The sequence below is a fragment of the Brachyhypopomus gauderio genome, chromosome 4 (genome assembly GCF_052324685.1).
Source record: "Brachyhypopomus gauderio isolate BG-103 chromosome 4, BGAUD_0.2, whole genome shotgun sequence".
Taxonomy (NCBI): domain Eukaryota; kingdom Metazoa; phylum Chordata; class Actinopteri; order Gymnotiformes; family Hypopomidae; genus Brachyhypopomus; species Brachyhypopomus gauderio.
This window is the reverse complement of record NC_135214.1, coordinates 2,246,160-2,260,816: the sequence shown is the minus strand read 5'-3', so window position 1 is coordinate 2,260,816 and position 14,657 is coordinate 2,246,160. Positions and strand designations below refer to the sequence as shown.

The following is a 14,657-nucleotide window of genomic DNA, read 5'->3' as shown; positions in this document are numbered from 1 at the left end:
GTGTGTGTGGTCATGAAGATCCTTTTATATTCTTACCTCTCCCCATATTGAGCCTTTCTGATTGGTCTACTGAAAAAGAACTTATTTCAGTTGATGTACTAAAGACTAAAGAAGGTTTTTCCTTTCATTACCTTTGTAGATAATGAAAGCACAGTGTGTTGATGAAACTGTGATGTGTGCGCATGTATGTGTGTATGTGTATGTGTGTGTGCGTACATGGGCGTGTGTGTGTGTGTGTGCGTGCGTGTGTGTGTGCGTGCGCGTGTGCGTATGTGTGTATGTGTGTGTGTGCGTGCGCGTGTGCGTATGTGTGTGTGTGCGTGCGTGTGCGTGCGTGCGTGTGTGTGTGTGTGTGTGTGTGTGCGTGTGTGTGTGTGTATGTGTGTGTGCGTGTGTGTGTATGTGTGTGTGTGTATGTGTGTGTGTGTGTATGTGTGTGCGTGCGTGTGTGTGTGTGTATGTGTGTGTGTGTGTGTGTGTGTGTGTGTGTGTGTATGTGTGTGTGTGTGTGTGTGTAGTTGGCGAAGCAGCAGCAGGGAAAGCCTCCCGGAGCCTGGCCCAGCACATCCCAGGCCAGGGCGGTGTGGAGGGCATGCGTGTGGCGGCCGGGGGGGCGGTGGGGGAGCTCGCCCGCGCCCGCATCGCCCTGGACGAGAGAGGCCAGCGGCTCGGAGAGCTGGAAGAGAGAACCGCCCTCATGATGGCCAGTGCAGAGACCTTCTCCAAACATGCTCATGAGGTGAGGGGTCGCCACCGAGAGGTTGTGAGGAGACACGTACTGAAGTTCTGGTGTACACTGAAGTTTGTGGATTAGCCTGCTAATTTTATCTTAAGGCTGATTTGAAAATGCTGGTTTTCTGTTGTTTTCCACAGCTGATGCTGAAATGCAAGGACAAGAAGTGGTATCAGTTTTAGAGGGCTCTGGATGAACACTAATTCTACCCTCCAACCACAAGGGGGTGATACTCGGGAACATTAACCTTCACTCTTTCACAAACAGAAAGAGACACAGAGGGAATTCGTGCTGTTCCATCTGTATGGGAGCTGAGTGTACAGGACTACATCTCAAACAGACTGGGAACAGACTATGATGGACAAGTACCATTAGCATTGACTAAAGGGAGTTTGTCCCCTCCTGCGTTGGGGATTAGACCATCTTTGATCACGTACAGAGGTGGGGGTCGTCTCATGGGAGGTGAATTGGCTCTAGACGTGTAGATACTCTGAAAGCTATGAAACCAACAAGACTGCATGAAACAAAATGGATGACCTATAACAACATAAAACTGCCATATTCAAAAGCAGCATGTTACTTTAACACAAAGGGAAATAAAAGAATAACATAATTTTATTTAATAATATAAGCCAATACCAGAAACTTATGACAAAAAACTTTATATTTTTTGAAATAGTGATAAAATATAAATAAAAAAGAAAACTGTATACCTGCATTGCTATAATGCCAAAATATAGTTTTTTTTATTACACCATATTTTTCTTTGAAAAGCATTATTTGAAAATATGCGCAACTCTGTCTTGACATCACTAATTGCACAATATATTCCACCCTTATATTCAAATTGCAGACATCAGAAAATATATATAGAAAAAATAACCACAGTTCTCCAAAAGAAAATTTACATTCTGTGAGCAAACGTAGTGCACTTACCAACAACTGGTTCTGAAAAATAACCACATTACTACTTGATGTCCAGCCACTAGCAAAATAATACCGTGTTTACAAAGTAGCTGCTGACAAGATGTCCCTTGAATAACAGCTTTACTAACAAATAAAGAGAACTTCACCCTCTCCTAGAAATGTATGTGACATAGTGGTCTTAGATGTTTAAGCAGGAAGAAAACTTTTGGCAATACGAGCCATAAGTACATCTTTGTGGTCTTATCTGGATGTGTTTCTATTCATGAAGCAAATGTAATAATTCATGTGTCATATTCTAGATGGGTGAAGTATCTTTCCTGTAAACTAGCGATGAACCTATTCTGTCCGTGGTTGATATTTTGAGCTGTTACCTGTAGATGAAACTAGCCTAACTCAATTTGAAGATTAGCCTGGTCATTCGTGTCTGTTACAGTACACTGCATTTGCGACTGTTTGTTCATTCAAATTGTGTGGGGGTTTTCTTTTTCTTATTTATGTTATGACAAATAGTTCTCACCTGACCTTTCATATCGTTTTGTTTTCTGGACTTTTCCACTGCCTCCGGTGACATTTAACAAGGTTTGGTGAATGACGGTGCACGTCGCTGGAAATATTGTATGGAAAAACCTCTGCCAGTTCCAGGAAGCTTGAATGAATTTGTGAGAGGGTGATTTTTTTGTAGAATGGGCTTTGAAGTTTATGTGATGTCAGAAGAGTCACTTGTGTCGTTTGTTGTTGGACCATGTGCAGATGGAGACTTGCCCACTAGGCCACTACATGAATCTATATTCATGTTCTTTATGTCTTTTAGTGTGTGCACCGCCATGGTCACTGTGGGATTTGGGTTGCTATTAGCTTACACATGGGCGAAATCTTTCTGGATTGTACTCGAGTGTGAAACCATCTTTTACTGGTTTAATTTCTGGCCTGTTGTGCTTGTTCTGTAAGCTGTTCCATTACTTTTCCACATCACACTTCCCACAATACCCACCACAGCTTTCTCCATCACTTCTGTACCTCCACTTTGTATATAAAAGGGGCTACACTCTGATTTACATCCTGTTCAAGTCAAAATGGGTAGTGAATGCAAACAGCAGGGGGCAGCAGAGAGCACCTCTGTCCTGTTCATGTCGAAGCTCTTTAAAACAAATGGGTTTAACATATTAAAGTTAGCGGTGCACAGCTAGCAAGCCAAGGAGGAATCACCACCTTTAAAAAAAAAAGTTTGTTTTAATGGCAGCTTCACATGGTTATGAAGTGAACCAATGTGGCCATGGACATAGCTAGACGATTCTCACAGTTGTACCACCAGAAATGGCAATTTTTTCAGAGCCAAGAGAAAGTGCTGATAAACAATTACATTAGTCTAATTTCACATTCATCATTGCATTTGTTTCAGCAGCAGAAAAACAATTACAGGGTGTTCTGTTTCTATGTCCTCAGCTTTTATACTGAAATGTACAGTTGAACCTGTGGAAAATGGGGGAAATATCATACTATTAAACCAATGACCAATGTGATTTGGACATTTCTTTGTGAATGTTGTACCTGTTAAAAGATGGTACTGTGTAACATTCTCAATGAAATTCCACATAGCCCACCCACCCAGTTCCTGAGCCACTGGTCTCTTCAGAGAAGGCAGGTCTTGTTTAAATGGATATTACAACCTTTGGTTCTTATCGATATTACAGTAGTGTTATAGAAGTTACTAAAAAAGTCATAAAACATATGTTGATGCTAATAAAATTGAAATAAACATTGATTGATGTATATGATATTGTAAAACTAATTTGTTACTCTCGCAATGAGTTTTTATTTAGGTGTGAGACGTGTGATCTATTTTTTTTTTGTATGTGTGTAAAAAATATATAATAATAATTTGATGGTCAGTGATCATTATGTACATTTGAAGACATTCTTCAAACTCCACCCAGCTCTGGAGTATACATGGAGTATAGCACATCTGGCATGAGGAGAACCTTTTGGGATATTTCAGTCAAGTCTCAAAATCTGGGTTTAAATACCACCAGATGTTCTAACGCCATCCCTTACTAACAGCTATTAAGATTTGAATACATCAGCAGTGATAATGTGAGTCCTTTTATTCCAGTGGATTTCCTAAGGAAGTCACAGTCCTTTTGGCTGTCCAGAGAATGGATGTAATCTATAAACAATTTACTGTTAACAAGGATTCCTTCTTGTTCATTTATAAGCCAAAAAGTCAAGAACACGTGACAAAATGCAGAGACCACGTCCTGTTTAAGCACCCTTCACTATACTCATTTCTGACAGGTGAGACAAAAGCATCAAAGAAACACAAGAATGAGACTAATTAAATAATACGGTATCCTGCAACGACAGTATACGTGGTACGTATAAATTAACACAGACGCTAAGATAACTATCATAAAGGTTTAATTATCACCCATTTCCCCTCATTCATTACTGCAGGAGTTAGATCTATTTTGACAGATCGAATCAGCTGAACTTTGGAGAAACCAAGAGAAAACTAGCTGACAATTTCTTAATAGATACTGCATTAATGGTGTGCATGTTTCCATTGAACCAAGTGACAGGGATCATATACAGAAACATGCATATAAACTGGGCCCTAATCTAAATGGAAGGAACCACAAAGAGCCGTGGAGAACAAAGCTATGTTCTGTGTGACCTCCAGATCCAGACAGTTAAGCAAGCAGTGGCAAACAAACCAGACACGAAGACAGTATATTAAATGAATGAAACAGCAGTGGTAATAAATTTACCAGTCCTAAGTAATGGAAACATTCAAAGGAATGAATGTGAAATGTTGGAAAAATACCAAAGGAATGAAAGAAGAAATATAGAGAATGTGGAAAGTTAACACCAAACCCAGGGGTGTTAATGGGACCTGGAGCTCAGACCCCTAAGATGGAGGAGTGGCTGCAGTAGATTCCATGACTGATCATCAATCATCAATCTCAACCCAGAAGAGTTCAATTCTTGACCAGCAAAAATGCTACACCACACCCTCAAGCTCACAGGCCTGTAGCAGATGGCCCAAATTTGTGGATAAACAATATGGCCAGCAACTGGAAGGGTCAGTTGAATTATTTATACACACATATATATTCCAGAATTATAGACACCCGTCTCTTTATTAGAGACACCCGTCTAGTGACACGTTAGACCTTCTTTGGCCTTGAAAACCACAGCAATTTATTATGGCATAGATTCCACTAGGGGTTTAAATCATCCTACAGAAGTGGTGACTTCTTGCAGTTGCCACAAATTAGATGGAGGTACTGACATGCTCTGAACAGCCCGTTCCACCTGGTCAAAGAGATGCTCTGATTAAGATTTAGGGACTGTAAAGGCCAGGGCAGCAAGGAACACTTGTGGTCACGTTCCTGGAACCAATCTATGAATATATAATCTATAATGGGAAAATTGTTCTTCTGTATGCATATAGGGCCTCAAGTGCCTATTTTGCTGTCTTCTCTATTCTCTTTTGTTAATCTATGCCTGTGAGCACTCCAGTGTGTAGACAGTCATTTATAGTTATGGCTAGCCTGTAGATAAAATGTTCTACACACCCCTTGTATCTAAGCAGCAAGGACACCGGGTGTGATGTGCGGAAGCAGAACATTCTCCACCTGATGGTCCAGTGTGGGGTAGTGCTGACATCACCAGACAGTGCTATCACCAGACACAGAATTTATTTAATTCTGTCAAGAATTTTTTTTTTATGTGCCATATTTGTCAATTGTGATTTTTCACCTCAATCTGCTTTTTACCCATCTTTGCAGTTAGAACACATACACACACACACACACACACACACACACACACACACACACACACACACTAGTGATTACTATGGACTGTGGTGCACACATTCCCAGAGTGGTGGGCAGCCCTAGCCCGGTGCCCGGGGAGCAGTTGGGGTTAGGTGCCTTGCTCAAGGGCACCTCAGTCATGGCCTCAGGTCTGGGAATCGAACCCACGACCCTCCGGTCACAAGACCAGTTACCTTCCCTATTGACATTAAATGTAGATCTAACAAGTGGGTGGAAATATACACCAACTAAACTGGGATGACAATGTGAGATCAATAATATATCATAGGTGGGGAAAATAATCGAGACAATGTTATTCAATAACATTCAAATGTTATTTCTGTTCCACTTCATCCAAGCATTCTGCACATAGTAGACTTACAAGAAGTTAAATATCCTTTCCAGATATCTTTGCAATGGCCTTTGCGATGTCCTTACGAAGACAGTGACAGTGACAGTTACAAAGAGCATGGCTAAACAGTCCGGGAATTTCGTACATTTCAATTGACAACACATTCAGTTGACATTACACATGTGTCGGTAACTGACGAAAAGGCTATATAGAGTGTTTACAGATATGATATAAACAGCCTAAATGCAAACATTTTAACTTACCCAGTTAAAGTCCACAATATCTGCGCAAATCTGTGTAAATGTTGTGTTGCTTGAACATTTCCACCGTCATGATTCCGTGGAGCCACAGTTGCCAGGTTCGCTATTTCCCCGCTAAATTGGGGAGAGCTAGAACACCGGATAAAAAGCTGTTGTAACAATTGTGAACTGGACGACGAGCTGGAGGATGGACGTGTAAAAGTCGATTATATCGAATATTATCTTTTACCTATTGTGTTTTTTATGAACCTATAACATGAGCTGACAAAGGGAAGAAACGACGTTGGAGAGAGGGAGACTGGGACAAAAGAGAGAAGGTGATGAGAAAGCGGGCAGTCAAACCGTGAATGTATGCCACCTGGTAACCGGAAAAACAAACGGGATGCAATACTGAAAGGGTTGAGAGCAAATTCGCACATATTAGATTCTGGGCTAGCCTCCAACGATCACGGTTTGAAATGTGATTAGTTTTGGTAGACCTGGCAACCTCATGTACAGTCGACCAATCGCGTCTGCCGACAGCGACTCCGTGAACTTCTTACATTCCAAGTGAATAAGTGAAAATGTTGCCGCAGAGCCGCGTTATATAGTGGCATCATTAGAAGTAGTGACCCTTACACATGACTCTGCCTACACTTCTGGGTCTGGAGGGTGTATCTCAAAGCTTGATAAGTAGCAGATGTCTGGAGATGATTTGATGTCTTATGATTCATTAAAAATCTGATGGTTTGACAGCCTTTATTGCCGAGGAATCGTCTCAACGTGGGTTTTAACAGGCAGACGCACCGAACCGAACCGGACCGATCGAGGATGTGGCGGCAGCTGCTTGTAGGACGTTTGCTGCGATTGGTGATCTTGTGTCTGACCTCGCCCGCAATGTCCGCTCAGTCTGCGCCGAGTGCTTCTAAAAGTTTAGTGTGGGGCCTCGGACTGGAGGCCGCCGCCGTGGTACCGGTCCGCTTTTTCTTCATACAAGCTGTGGACAAGTCTGGAGTGAAGTAAGTAAAGGAGCCACAGGTCACGTTGGGAAACCCAAGATGTGGGTTGGTTTCAGTGTCGGTGATGTTTTGTTATCCCACATCCACAGTTATTGGTTTTGTATCGGATTCCTTACAGTGCTCTTGAAGTTAGTTCTTGATACACTGTGTACATCAAGCTCTCGTAGAAATGTTCCTGTCAGATCTGGTTGAAGTGGTCCATCTAGGGGCTCAAACGGTGGTGGGGTGGGTACGCATTCAGTGAGACGCTTCACATGATCAGGGGACCTGCGGGCTTCATCACTTTAAACAAAGTCACTAGCAGAACAGGTACTCAAGACGCTGTTTGCTGATGGGCCTATCACACTGTGTGTGTGTGTGTGTGTGTGTGTGTGTGTGTGTGTGTGTGTGTGTGTGTGTGTGTGTGTGTCTGTGTCTGTGTCTGTCTGTGTGTTAAACAGAAAATGACACCTAAACCTGGTGTTTTTCTTAGTTTTGGTCTAATTTAAGGAACATTTAACAGGAAGTCTGAAGTGACTGAAGTCTGAAGTGACTGAAGTCTGTAGTGTCTGAAGTGACTGAAGTCTGTAGTGACTGAAGTCTGTAGTGACTGAAGTCTGTAATGTCTGAAGTGACTGAAGTCTGTAGTGTCTGAAGTGACTGAAGTCTGAAGTGTCTGAAGTCTGTAGTGTCTGAAGTGACTGAAGTCTGTAGTGTCTGAAGTGACTGAAGTCTGTAGAGTCTGAAGTGTCTGAAGTCTGTAGAGTCTGAAGTGACTGAAGTCTGTAGTGTCTGAAGTCTGTAGTGTCTGAAGTGACTGAAGTCTGTAGTGTCTGAAGTGACTGAAGTCTGTAGAGTCTGAAGTGACTGAAGTCTGTAGTGTCTGAAGTCTGTAGTGTCTGAAGTGACTGAAGTCTGTAGAGTCTGAAGTGACTGAAGTCTGTAGTGTCTGAAGTCTGTAGTGTCTGAAGTGACTGAAGTCTGTAGAGTCTGAAGTGACTGAAGTCTGTAGAGTCTGAAGTGACTGAAGTCTGAAGTGACTGAAGTCTGTAGTGTCTGAAGTGACTGAAGTCTGTAGTGTCTGAAGTGACTGAAGTCTGTAGAGTCTGAAGTGACTGAAGTCTGTAGTGTCTGAAGTCTGTAGTGTCTGAAGTGACTGAAGTCTGTAGAGTCTGAAGTGTCTGAAGTCTGTAGAGTCTGAAGTGACTGAAGTCTGAAGTGACTGAAGTCTGAAGTGACTGAAGTCTGAAGTGACTGAAGTCTGTAGTGTCTGAAGTGACTGAAGTCTGTAGAGTCTGAAGTGACTGAAGTCTGTAGTGTCTGAAGTCTGTAGTGTCTGAAGTCTGTAGTGTCTGAAGTGACTGAAGTCTGTAGTGTCTGAAGTGACTGAAGTCTGTAGAGTCTGAAGTGACTGAAGTCTGTAGAGTCTGAAGTGTCTGAAGTCCGTAGAGTCTGAAGTGACTGAAGTCTGAAGTGACTGAAGTCTGTAGAGTCTGAAGTGACTGAAGTCTGTAGAGTCTGAAGTGACTGAAGTCTGTAGAGTCTGAAGTGACTGAAGTCTGTAGAGTTTGAAGTGACTGAAGTCTGTAGAGTTTGAAGTGACTGAAGTCTGTAGAGTTTGAAGTGACTGAAGTCTGTAGAGTTTGAAGTGACTGAAGTCTGTAGAGTCTGAAGTGACTGAAGTCTGTAGAGTCTGAAGTGACTGAAGTCTGTAGAGTTTGAAGTGACTGAAGTCTGTAGAGTTTGAAGTCTGTAGAGTCTGAAGTGTCTGAAGTCCGTAGAGTCTGAAGTGACTGAAGTCTGAAGTGACTGAAGTCTGTAGAGTCTGAAGTGACTGAAGTCTGTAGAGTCTGAAGTGACTGAAGTCTGTAGAGTCTGAAGTGACTGAAGTCTGTAGAGTTTGAAGTGACTGAAGTCTGTAGAGTTTGAAGTGACTGAAGTCTGTAGAGTTTGAAGTGACTGAAGTCTGTAGAGTTTGAAGTGACTGAAGTCTGTAGAGTCTGAAGTGACTGAAGTCTGTAGAGTCTGAAGTGACTGAAGTCTGTAGAGTTTGAAGTGACTGAAGTCTGTAGAGTTTGAAGTGACTGAAGTCTGTAGAGTCTGAAGTGACTGAAGTCTGTAGAGTTTGAAGTGACTGAAGTCTGTAGAGTTTGAAGTGACTGAAGTCTGTAGAGTTTGAAGTGACTGAAGTCTGTAGAGTTTGAAGTGTCTGAAGTCTGTAGAGTTTGAAGTCTGTAGAGTCTGAAGTGACTGAAGTCTGTAGAGTTTGAAGTGACTGCACCTGTTCCAGTATCTTCAGCTCCTTGATGATCTTCTCACTGGGCAGATTGGTCATTTAAACACTTCTGGTCGGCTGCACTTGGCAACAAATGTCAGAATCTACATTTACAAATGTCATGTGTATAACACCAAGGGTAAATGCTGGAATATATTATTTCCCATAACATTTTGTAATTCTGTCTCGAGTTGCATCATGACCTAGTAATAGCATTTGTGTAAAACCTGAAACTCAGCAGAGCTGAAAATTAAATTAGTTGTGTGTTGTGCAAGCAGCTGAAGTTTCACCCCAAGCTTGACCTTGTGTGTAGCATATCACTATAAATTGGCCTGCATGCCTTAATTATACATTCCAGCATGACCGTTGCTTTTTTCTTTTTTAACGAGTCCAGTGACATCCATTCATAATGCCTTCAATCTGTGACTGGAATTTTTTAGATGAAGTTTTTTGTTGCACTGGAACTCCAATGACGTAGCAAATAAGTAAAGACTTTAAGTTCATGAGAATATTACATTTTTCCTTCAACCATTCCTTTGAAATATCAGTTCGGTCATCATGTATAAATTTTTTCATGAACCGTTTTGGAAGTTCTCATGCATAATGTTGCTAGTCTCAGTATGCTCCAAATCTGATTTGCAAGTATTGGCCTGTATTTAAACACCCACTCATCTGTCTAACTCTAATCTGTCTAACTCAGTTTGACAGCCTCACCGGGAGAGAATACCTTTGAGGTGAAGATCGTGTCACCATCTGAACCCTTCTCCAGGATCTGGGTGCAGGTTTTAGATCGCCGGGATGGGTCATTTCTGGTGCGTTACCGCATGTATGCCAGCTACACAGATCTGACCATTCATGTGTTCCTGAAGAACAAACATGTGGCCAAGTCGCCGTATGTTCTCAAAGGTGAGTGTCCTTTTTTGTTGGGGGAAAAACTGCCCTATGGGATAGAATGCATTATGATGCCTGGATCAGAGACATGTAGTCTGTGTTTAACATAACCACTTGGTCATTGTACCCAATGCTTCTGTGTCCCTGTCTCTCCAGGCTCAGTGTACCATGAGTCATGTGACTGCCCTGAGTCCAATGGTGCATTATGGGAGAAGTCCATGCACTGCCCCTCTGCCTTCGCTCAGATCCAACGCGATCTGTCCGCCTTCCCCAGAGTGGAGCTGGAACGCAATGCTCAGGAGATTCCACGTCGCTTTGGGCAGAGACAGAGTCTCTGTCACTACACCATTAAGAACAACCAGGTAGTGCAGACCTTGTGTTTGAGTTCCCTGTGTCTCCTGATGTAGTGGGAACACCTAACGGAAATGTTCAAGTTATATTGAATAATAAGGACAAACAATTCCCATTTTCAAATGAAGTGAGACTATTCTTAAAGGCGTTCTCGTTATATGTTTGGCCGTGAGTTTGATGCAGTGTGTGTGTGTGTGTGTGTGTGTGTGTGTGTGTGTGTGTAGGTCTACATCAAGACGCACGGAGAACACGTCGGGTTCAGGATCTTCATGGACGCGTTTCTTCTCTCCCTCACACGTAAAGTATGTAGTGGCCCCTTGAGGGAACGCTCATCTGGCTGGTTAGCAGTTATTCAGAGAGCGTGTTTATTTCTGCCTTTGTTTTTCATCTGTGCTGAACTATTCTACAGAAACTCACCCAGTTTCTGTATATATATGCCGTCAGCAGGGGGCAGTGTCACACTGTCACAGGTTTGGCTTCAGGTGTTGGTTTGCTTTAATGCTTTTCAGTCACTCACACTATTAGGGTCTGACTTTAGATGTTTTTAAATGCTTCTGGATGGTTTCATGCATGGAGGTATTGTGCCCCAACCAGGAATTAATATGTATAACTTTGTATTTTTCATGAAAATAATTATATAAATCATTGACTTCTCTATTCTAACTCTAATCTATTTTTTCCCATGTCTTCAGGTCAGACTTCCAGATATTGAGTTCTTTGTGAACTTGGGGGACTGGCCTCTGGAGAAGGGGCGGGCCCCAGAGAAGCTCCACCCCATCTTTTCGTGGTGTGGGTCCAATGACACTCGAGATATTGTTATGCCAACCTATGACCTTACAGAATCTGTGCTGGAGACTATGGGCCGGTATGGAATTCCTGTGATATATGAGCTGAGTAGCACTTTTGAAATGTGTTTTTAAACAACATATACATATTGTGGTCCTGCAGAGTAAATGATATGCAGACAAATCTCTGTTTCCCGTGGTTAAACAAGAGATGCGTAGTTTACTCATTTTAAATCTGACGTTTAAATCAAAATGTAGGATGTTTCTTCATCTGGAAATCTGGAAAAGTTTAAACCAGATTAATTAATGTTTGATAGGAGAGAAAAAGAACTGTTACTCAATTTTGCTGTTTTCTGGCAGGGTGAGTTTGGACATGATGTCTGTGCAGGGAAACACCGGCCCCCCTTGGGCCAAGAAGAACAGCACCGGGTTCTGGCGAGGCCGTGACAGCCGTCGGGAGCGGCTGGAGCTGGTGAAGATGGCCCGGTCCAACCCTACGCTGCTGGACGCCGCCTTCACCAACTTCTTCTTCTTCAAGCATGACGAGGTCCTGTATGGACCACTCGTCAAGCACGTGTCCTTCTTTGATTTCTTCAAGGTGAGTGGACTGGAGGGGTGGATAGATTGGTTGGCGTGTTGGGTTTAGCGTGTTCTGTTGGGTCATGTATGATGAGCTTTACTCAAACTCCATTTGCAACATGGAGCAGAAGAAACAGCATTTTCTTCATCCAATATTTGCGAGGTAGACTGACAAACTTTGAACTTGTCTGTAAGTATAAGTACCAGATAAATGTTGACGGGACAGTGGCGGCGTACCGATTGCCCTACCTGCTCGCTGGGGACAGTGTGGTACTGAAGCAGGAATCCATCTATTATGAACACTTCTACGCTGAGCTCCAGCCCTGGGTCCATTACATCCCCTTTAAAGCTGACCTCAGTGACCTCTTGGAGAGACTCCAGTGGGCTAAAGACCATGATGAAGAGGTACCTCCCTGATCTCACACCCACACACAAACAAGAGGCATGGATTGCTGGTGTTGAAAGTAAACCTTACATTAGCATTCAGTATTGACTGAGTATGCAGTCAGTTTGGGTCTCTCAGGATCCTAGATGCTGTAGCATCAACAGGGATTGAACTTGTAGTCTCCTAATGATGGAGCAATTATTTTGTTCTGGTAAAATTGTATAACATAAAAAATAAGGGTATAAGATGTCATTGGCTTATAGTGGACTGTAACACTAAAACTGAAGCAATGTTGCATATTCGGTGTCTAAGCAATATTAAATCCACAACATAACTGTTTTCATTTTTATTTTGTTGGTAATAAAATTATTGTTCTAAAATTAAAAGATGCTAATGTGTAGTCATTGATTCATTATGCCCCAAGTTGCCTAACTTTCCAGCCCACTCAGAAAATGCATTAAATGAAAAAAAATGAAATGTGCCATATTTGTCAATTGTGATTTTTTTTTTATCACCGGAATTGAAATTTGTCCTCCGCATTTACCCATGTGTGCAATTAGAACACACACACAAACACACACTAGTGATTACTAGGGGGCTGTGGATCACAGCAGTGGGCAGCCCTATCCCGGCGCCCGGGGAGCAGTTGGGGTTAGGTGCCTTGCTCAAGGGCACCTCAGTCATGGCCTCAGGTCTGGGAATCGAACCCACGACCCTCCGGTCACAAGACCAGTCCCCTACCACAGGACCATGACTGCCCATTATTTACTACCCTTAACGTGTATTAGAATGTTGTACTGTTTTTGGTTAGCTGTTTTGTTTTTGTTTTGTTTTGTTTTTTTTTTGTTTTTTTTACTTGTATTCATTTTAATGTTTTACATTTAAGCACATCCTGTTTTTCTTTCATATAAGCTTGTTTTTTTTTTTTGACTGTCATGACCATGACAACAATTTAAACGTTCCTGTTAAGAGTCCGTAAAGTACAGCTATAACCATAAAATTGACTTTTTAAGCATAGTTAGTTCTTGTGTGCTGAATTTGAGTATTTCTAGTTTAACAGTGACCTTTGACCCCTCTCCTTTTTTGTCTCTTGCAGGCCAGGAAAATTGCGAAGGCAGCTCAGCAGTTTGCTCGCACCCACCTGATGAGTGACGGCATATTCTGCTACTATTTCAAACTTTTCCAGGTAAGTATTAATTTCTGGAAGACCTCTGTTATGTGCTTAAATGTGTTTGCAGGAACCAATAATCTGTCTTTGCTTATCAGTTTGTCTATCTTATCATATCCAATCTTTATATCAGTCTTTATACCTCAGGTTTATGTCACAAAGCCAAGGTCACGGTAGAAATAGGTCAGATAACATCGGGATATAATGTAACGCACACACTGCAGTTAGCATGGCTGCTGGCTTTATTGAATGGATGTGTTTATGTACACGCACGTCGTCTTGACCTTGAGATGTTGAAGACTCTGGTGGCCTCATTATCTTCATTTTGACCTTGGGTTGCACACGTGTACAGCTGAACTAGTTTTCAGTGTCACACCGACGCTTCCTTTCCCTTGTGACGGCTCGTGCTTATCTGAGAGCATTTTGCTCCTGAGCTGGACAGCATGTAATATTTCAACAGTCAAAACAGGAAATGCGTTGATATAAAACCTGTTCAGTACCTGACTGGTCAGACTGAAGCAGCACTGGCCAAACGCCCTCTGTCATGTGTGACGAGAATGGGCTGCCACCCAAGTAGTATCCAGTCTATATGGTTAAATATGCTTAAACTGGGAAAACTATGTGTAATATCAAACTTAAATCACCCCCCTCCCCTACTTATTCTCCGATAACCTGTATCCAAAATTTTAAGTTCTGTATACAGAATAAAAATGTGACTCTTTTGGTTTGAGGATTTTGAAATATTGAGGTCTTAAAGTTCTATCGGGACTTCTATTCTAAAAGCATTTTCCTGTTCTAAAGTACTGTGAACATTTAGACTTCAGTGACCAGATGCAGACAGTTCTGGGCTGAGATGAATTGCAGCTATTTAAATGAATCTGAATTACCTGAATCACCAGGATTGTATAATTATATAGGGTGTCCAATACTTTAGGCCATTCATGTAAATAAAGCTAGCTTCTGTCATAGACAGTGTACTGGCACAAAGAAAAACCACCACAAACACGCAGCTTCACTTTTGATCTGCACCACATATCGCAATAAAGCGATCTTGTGTCATCCTGTAGGGGAGGAGCAGAGGAGCCTGTAGACCTGAACATGTTCAGGACAAACGAGAAAATGATCTGGAGCACTGAGCAGAATCATTCCAGTAGAC

At 42.2% G+C, this 14,657-nt stretch overlaps 1 protein-coding gene across 1 annotated transcript in view; it reads left to right on the top strand.

Annotated features, from left to right (window-relative positions):
• LOC143511536 (uncharacterized) overlaps positions 1–14,657 on the top strand; it is a 139,260-nt gene that overhangs the window by 115,947 nt on the left and 8,656 nt on the right. Inside the window, exons 29-39 of the mRNA XM_077001139.1 lie at positions 519–739; positions 874–908; positions 6,559–6,619; positions 6,826–7,088; positions 10,043–10,248; positions 10,390–10,595; positions 10,809–10,886; positions 11,277–11,449; positions 11,730–11,967; positions 12,144–12,353; positions 13,430–13,519. Coding sequence (XP_076857254.1) covers positions 519–739; positions 874–908; positions 6,559–6,619; positions 6,826–7,088; positions 10,043–10,248; positions 10,390–10,595; positions 10,809–10,886; positions 11,277–11,449; positions 11,730–11,967; positions 12,144–12,353; positions 13,430–13,519 — 1,781 coding nt within the window. The remainder of the gene's footprint in view (positions 1–518; positions 740–873; positions 909–6,558; positions 6,620–6,825; positions 7,089–10,042; positions 10,249–10,389; positions 10,596–10,808; positions 10,887–11,276; positions 11,450–11,729; positions 11,968–12,143; positions 12,354–13,429; positions 13,520–14,657) is intronic.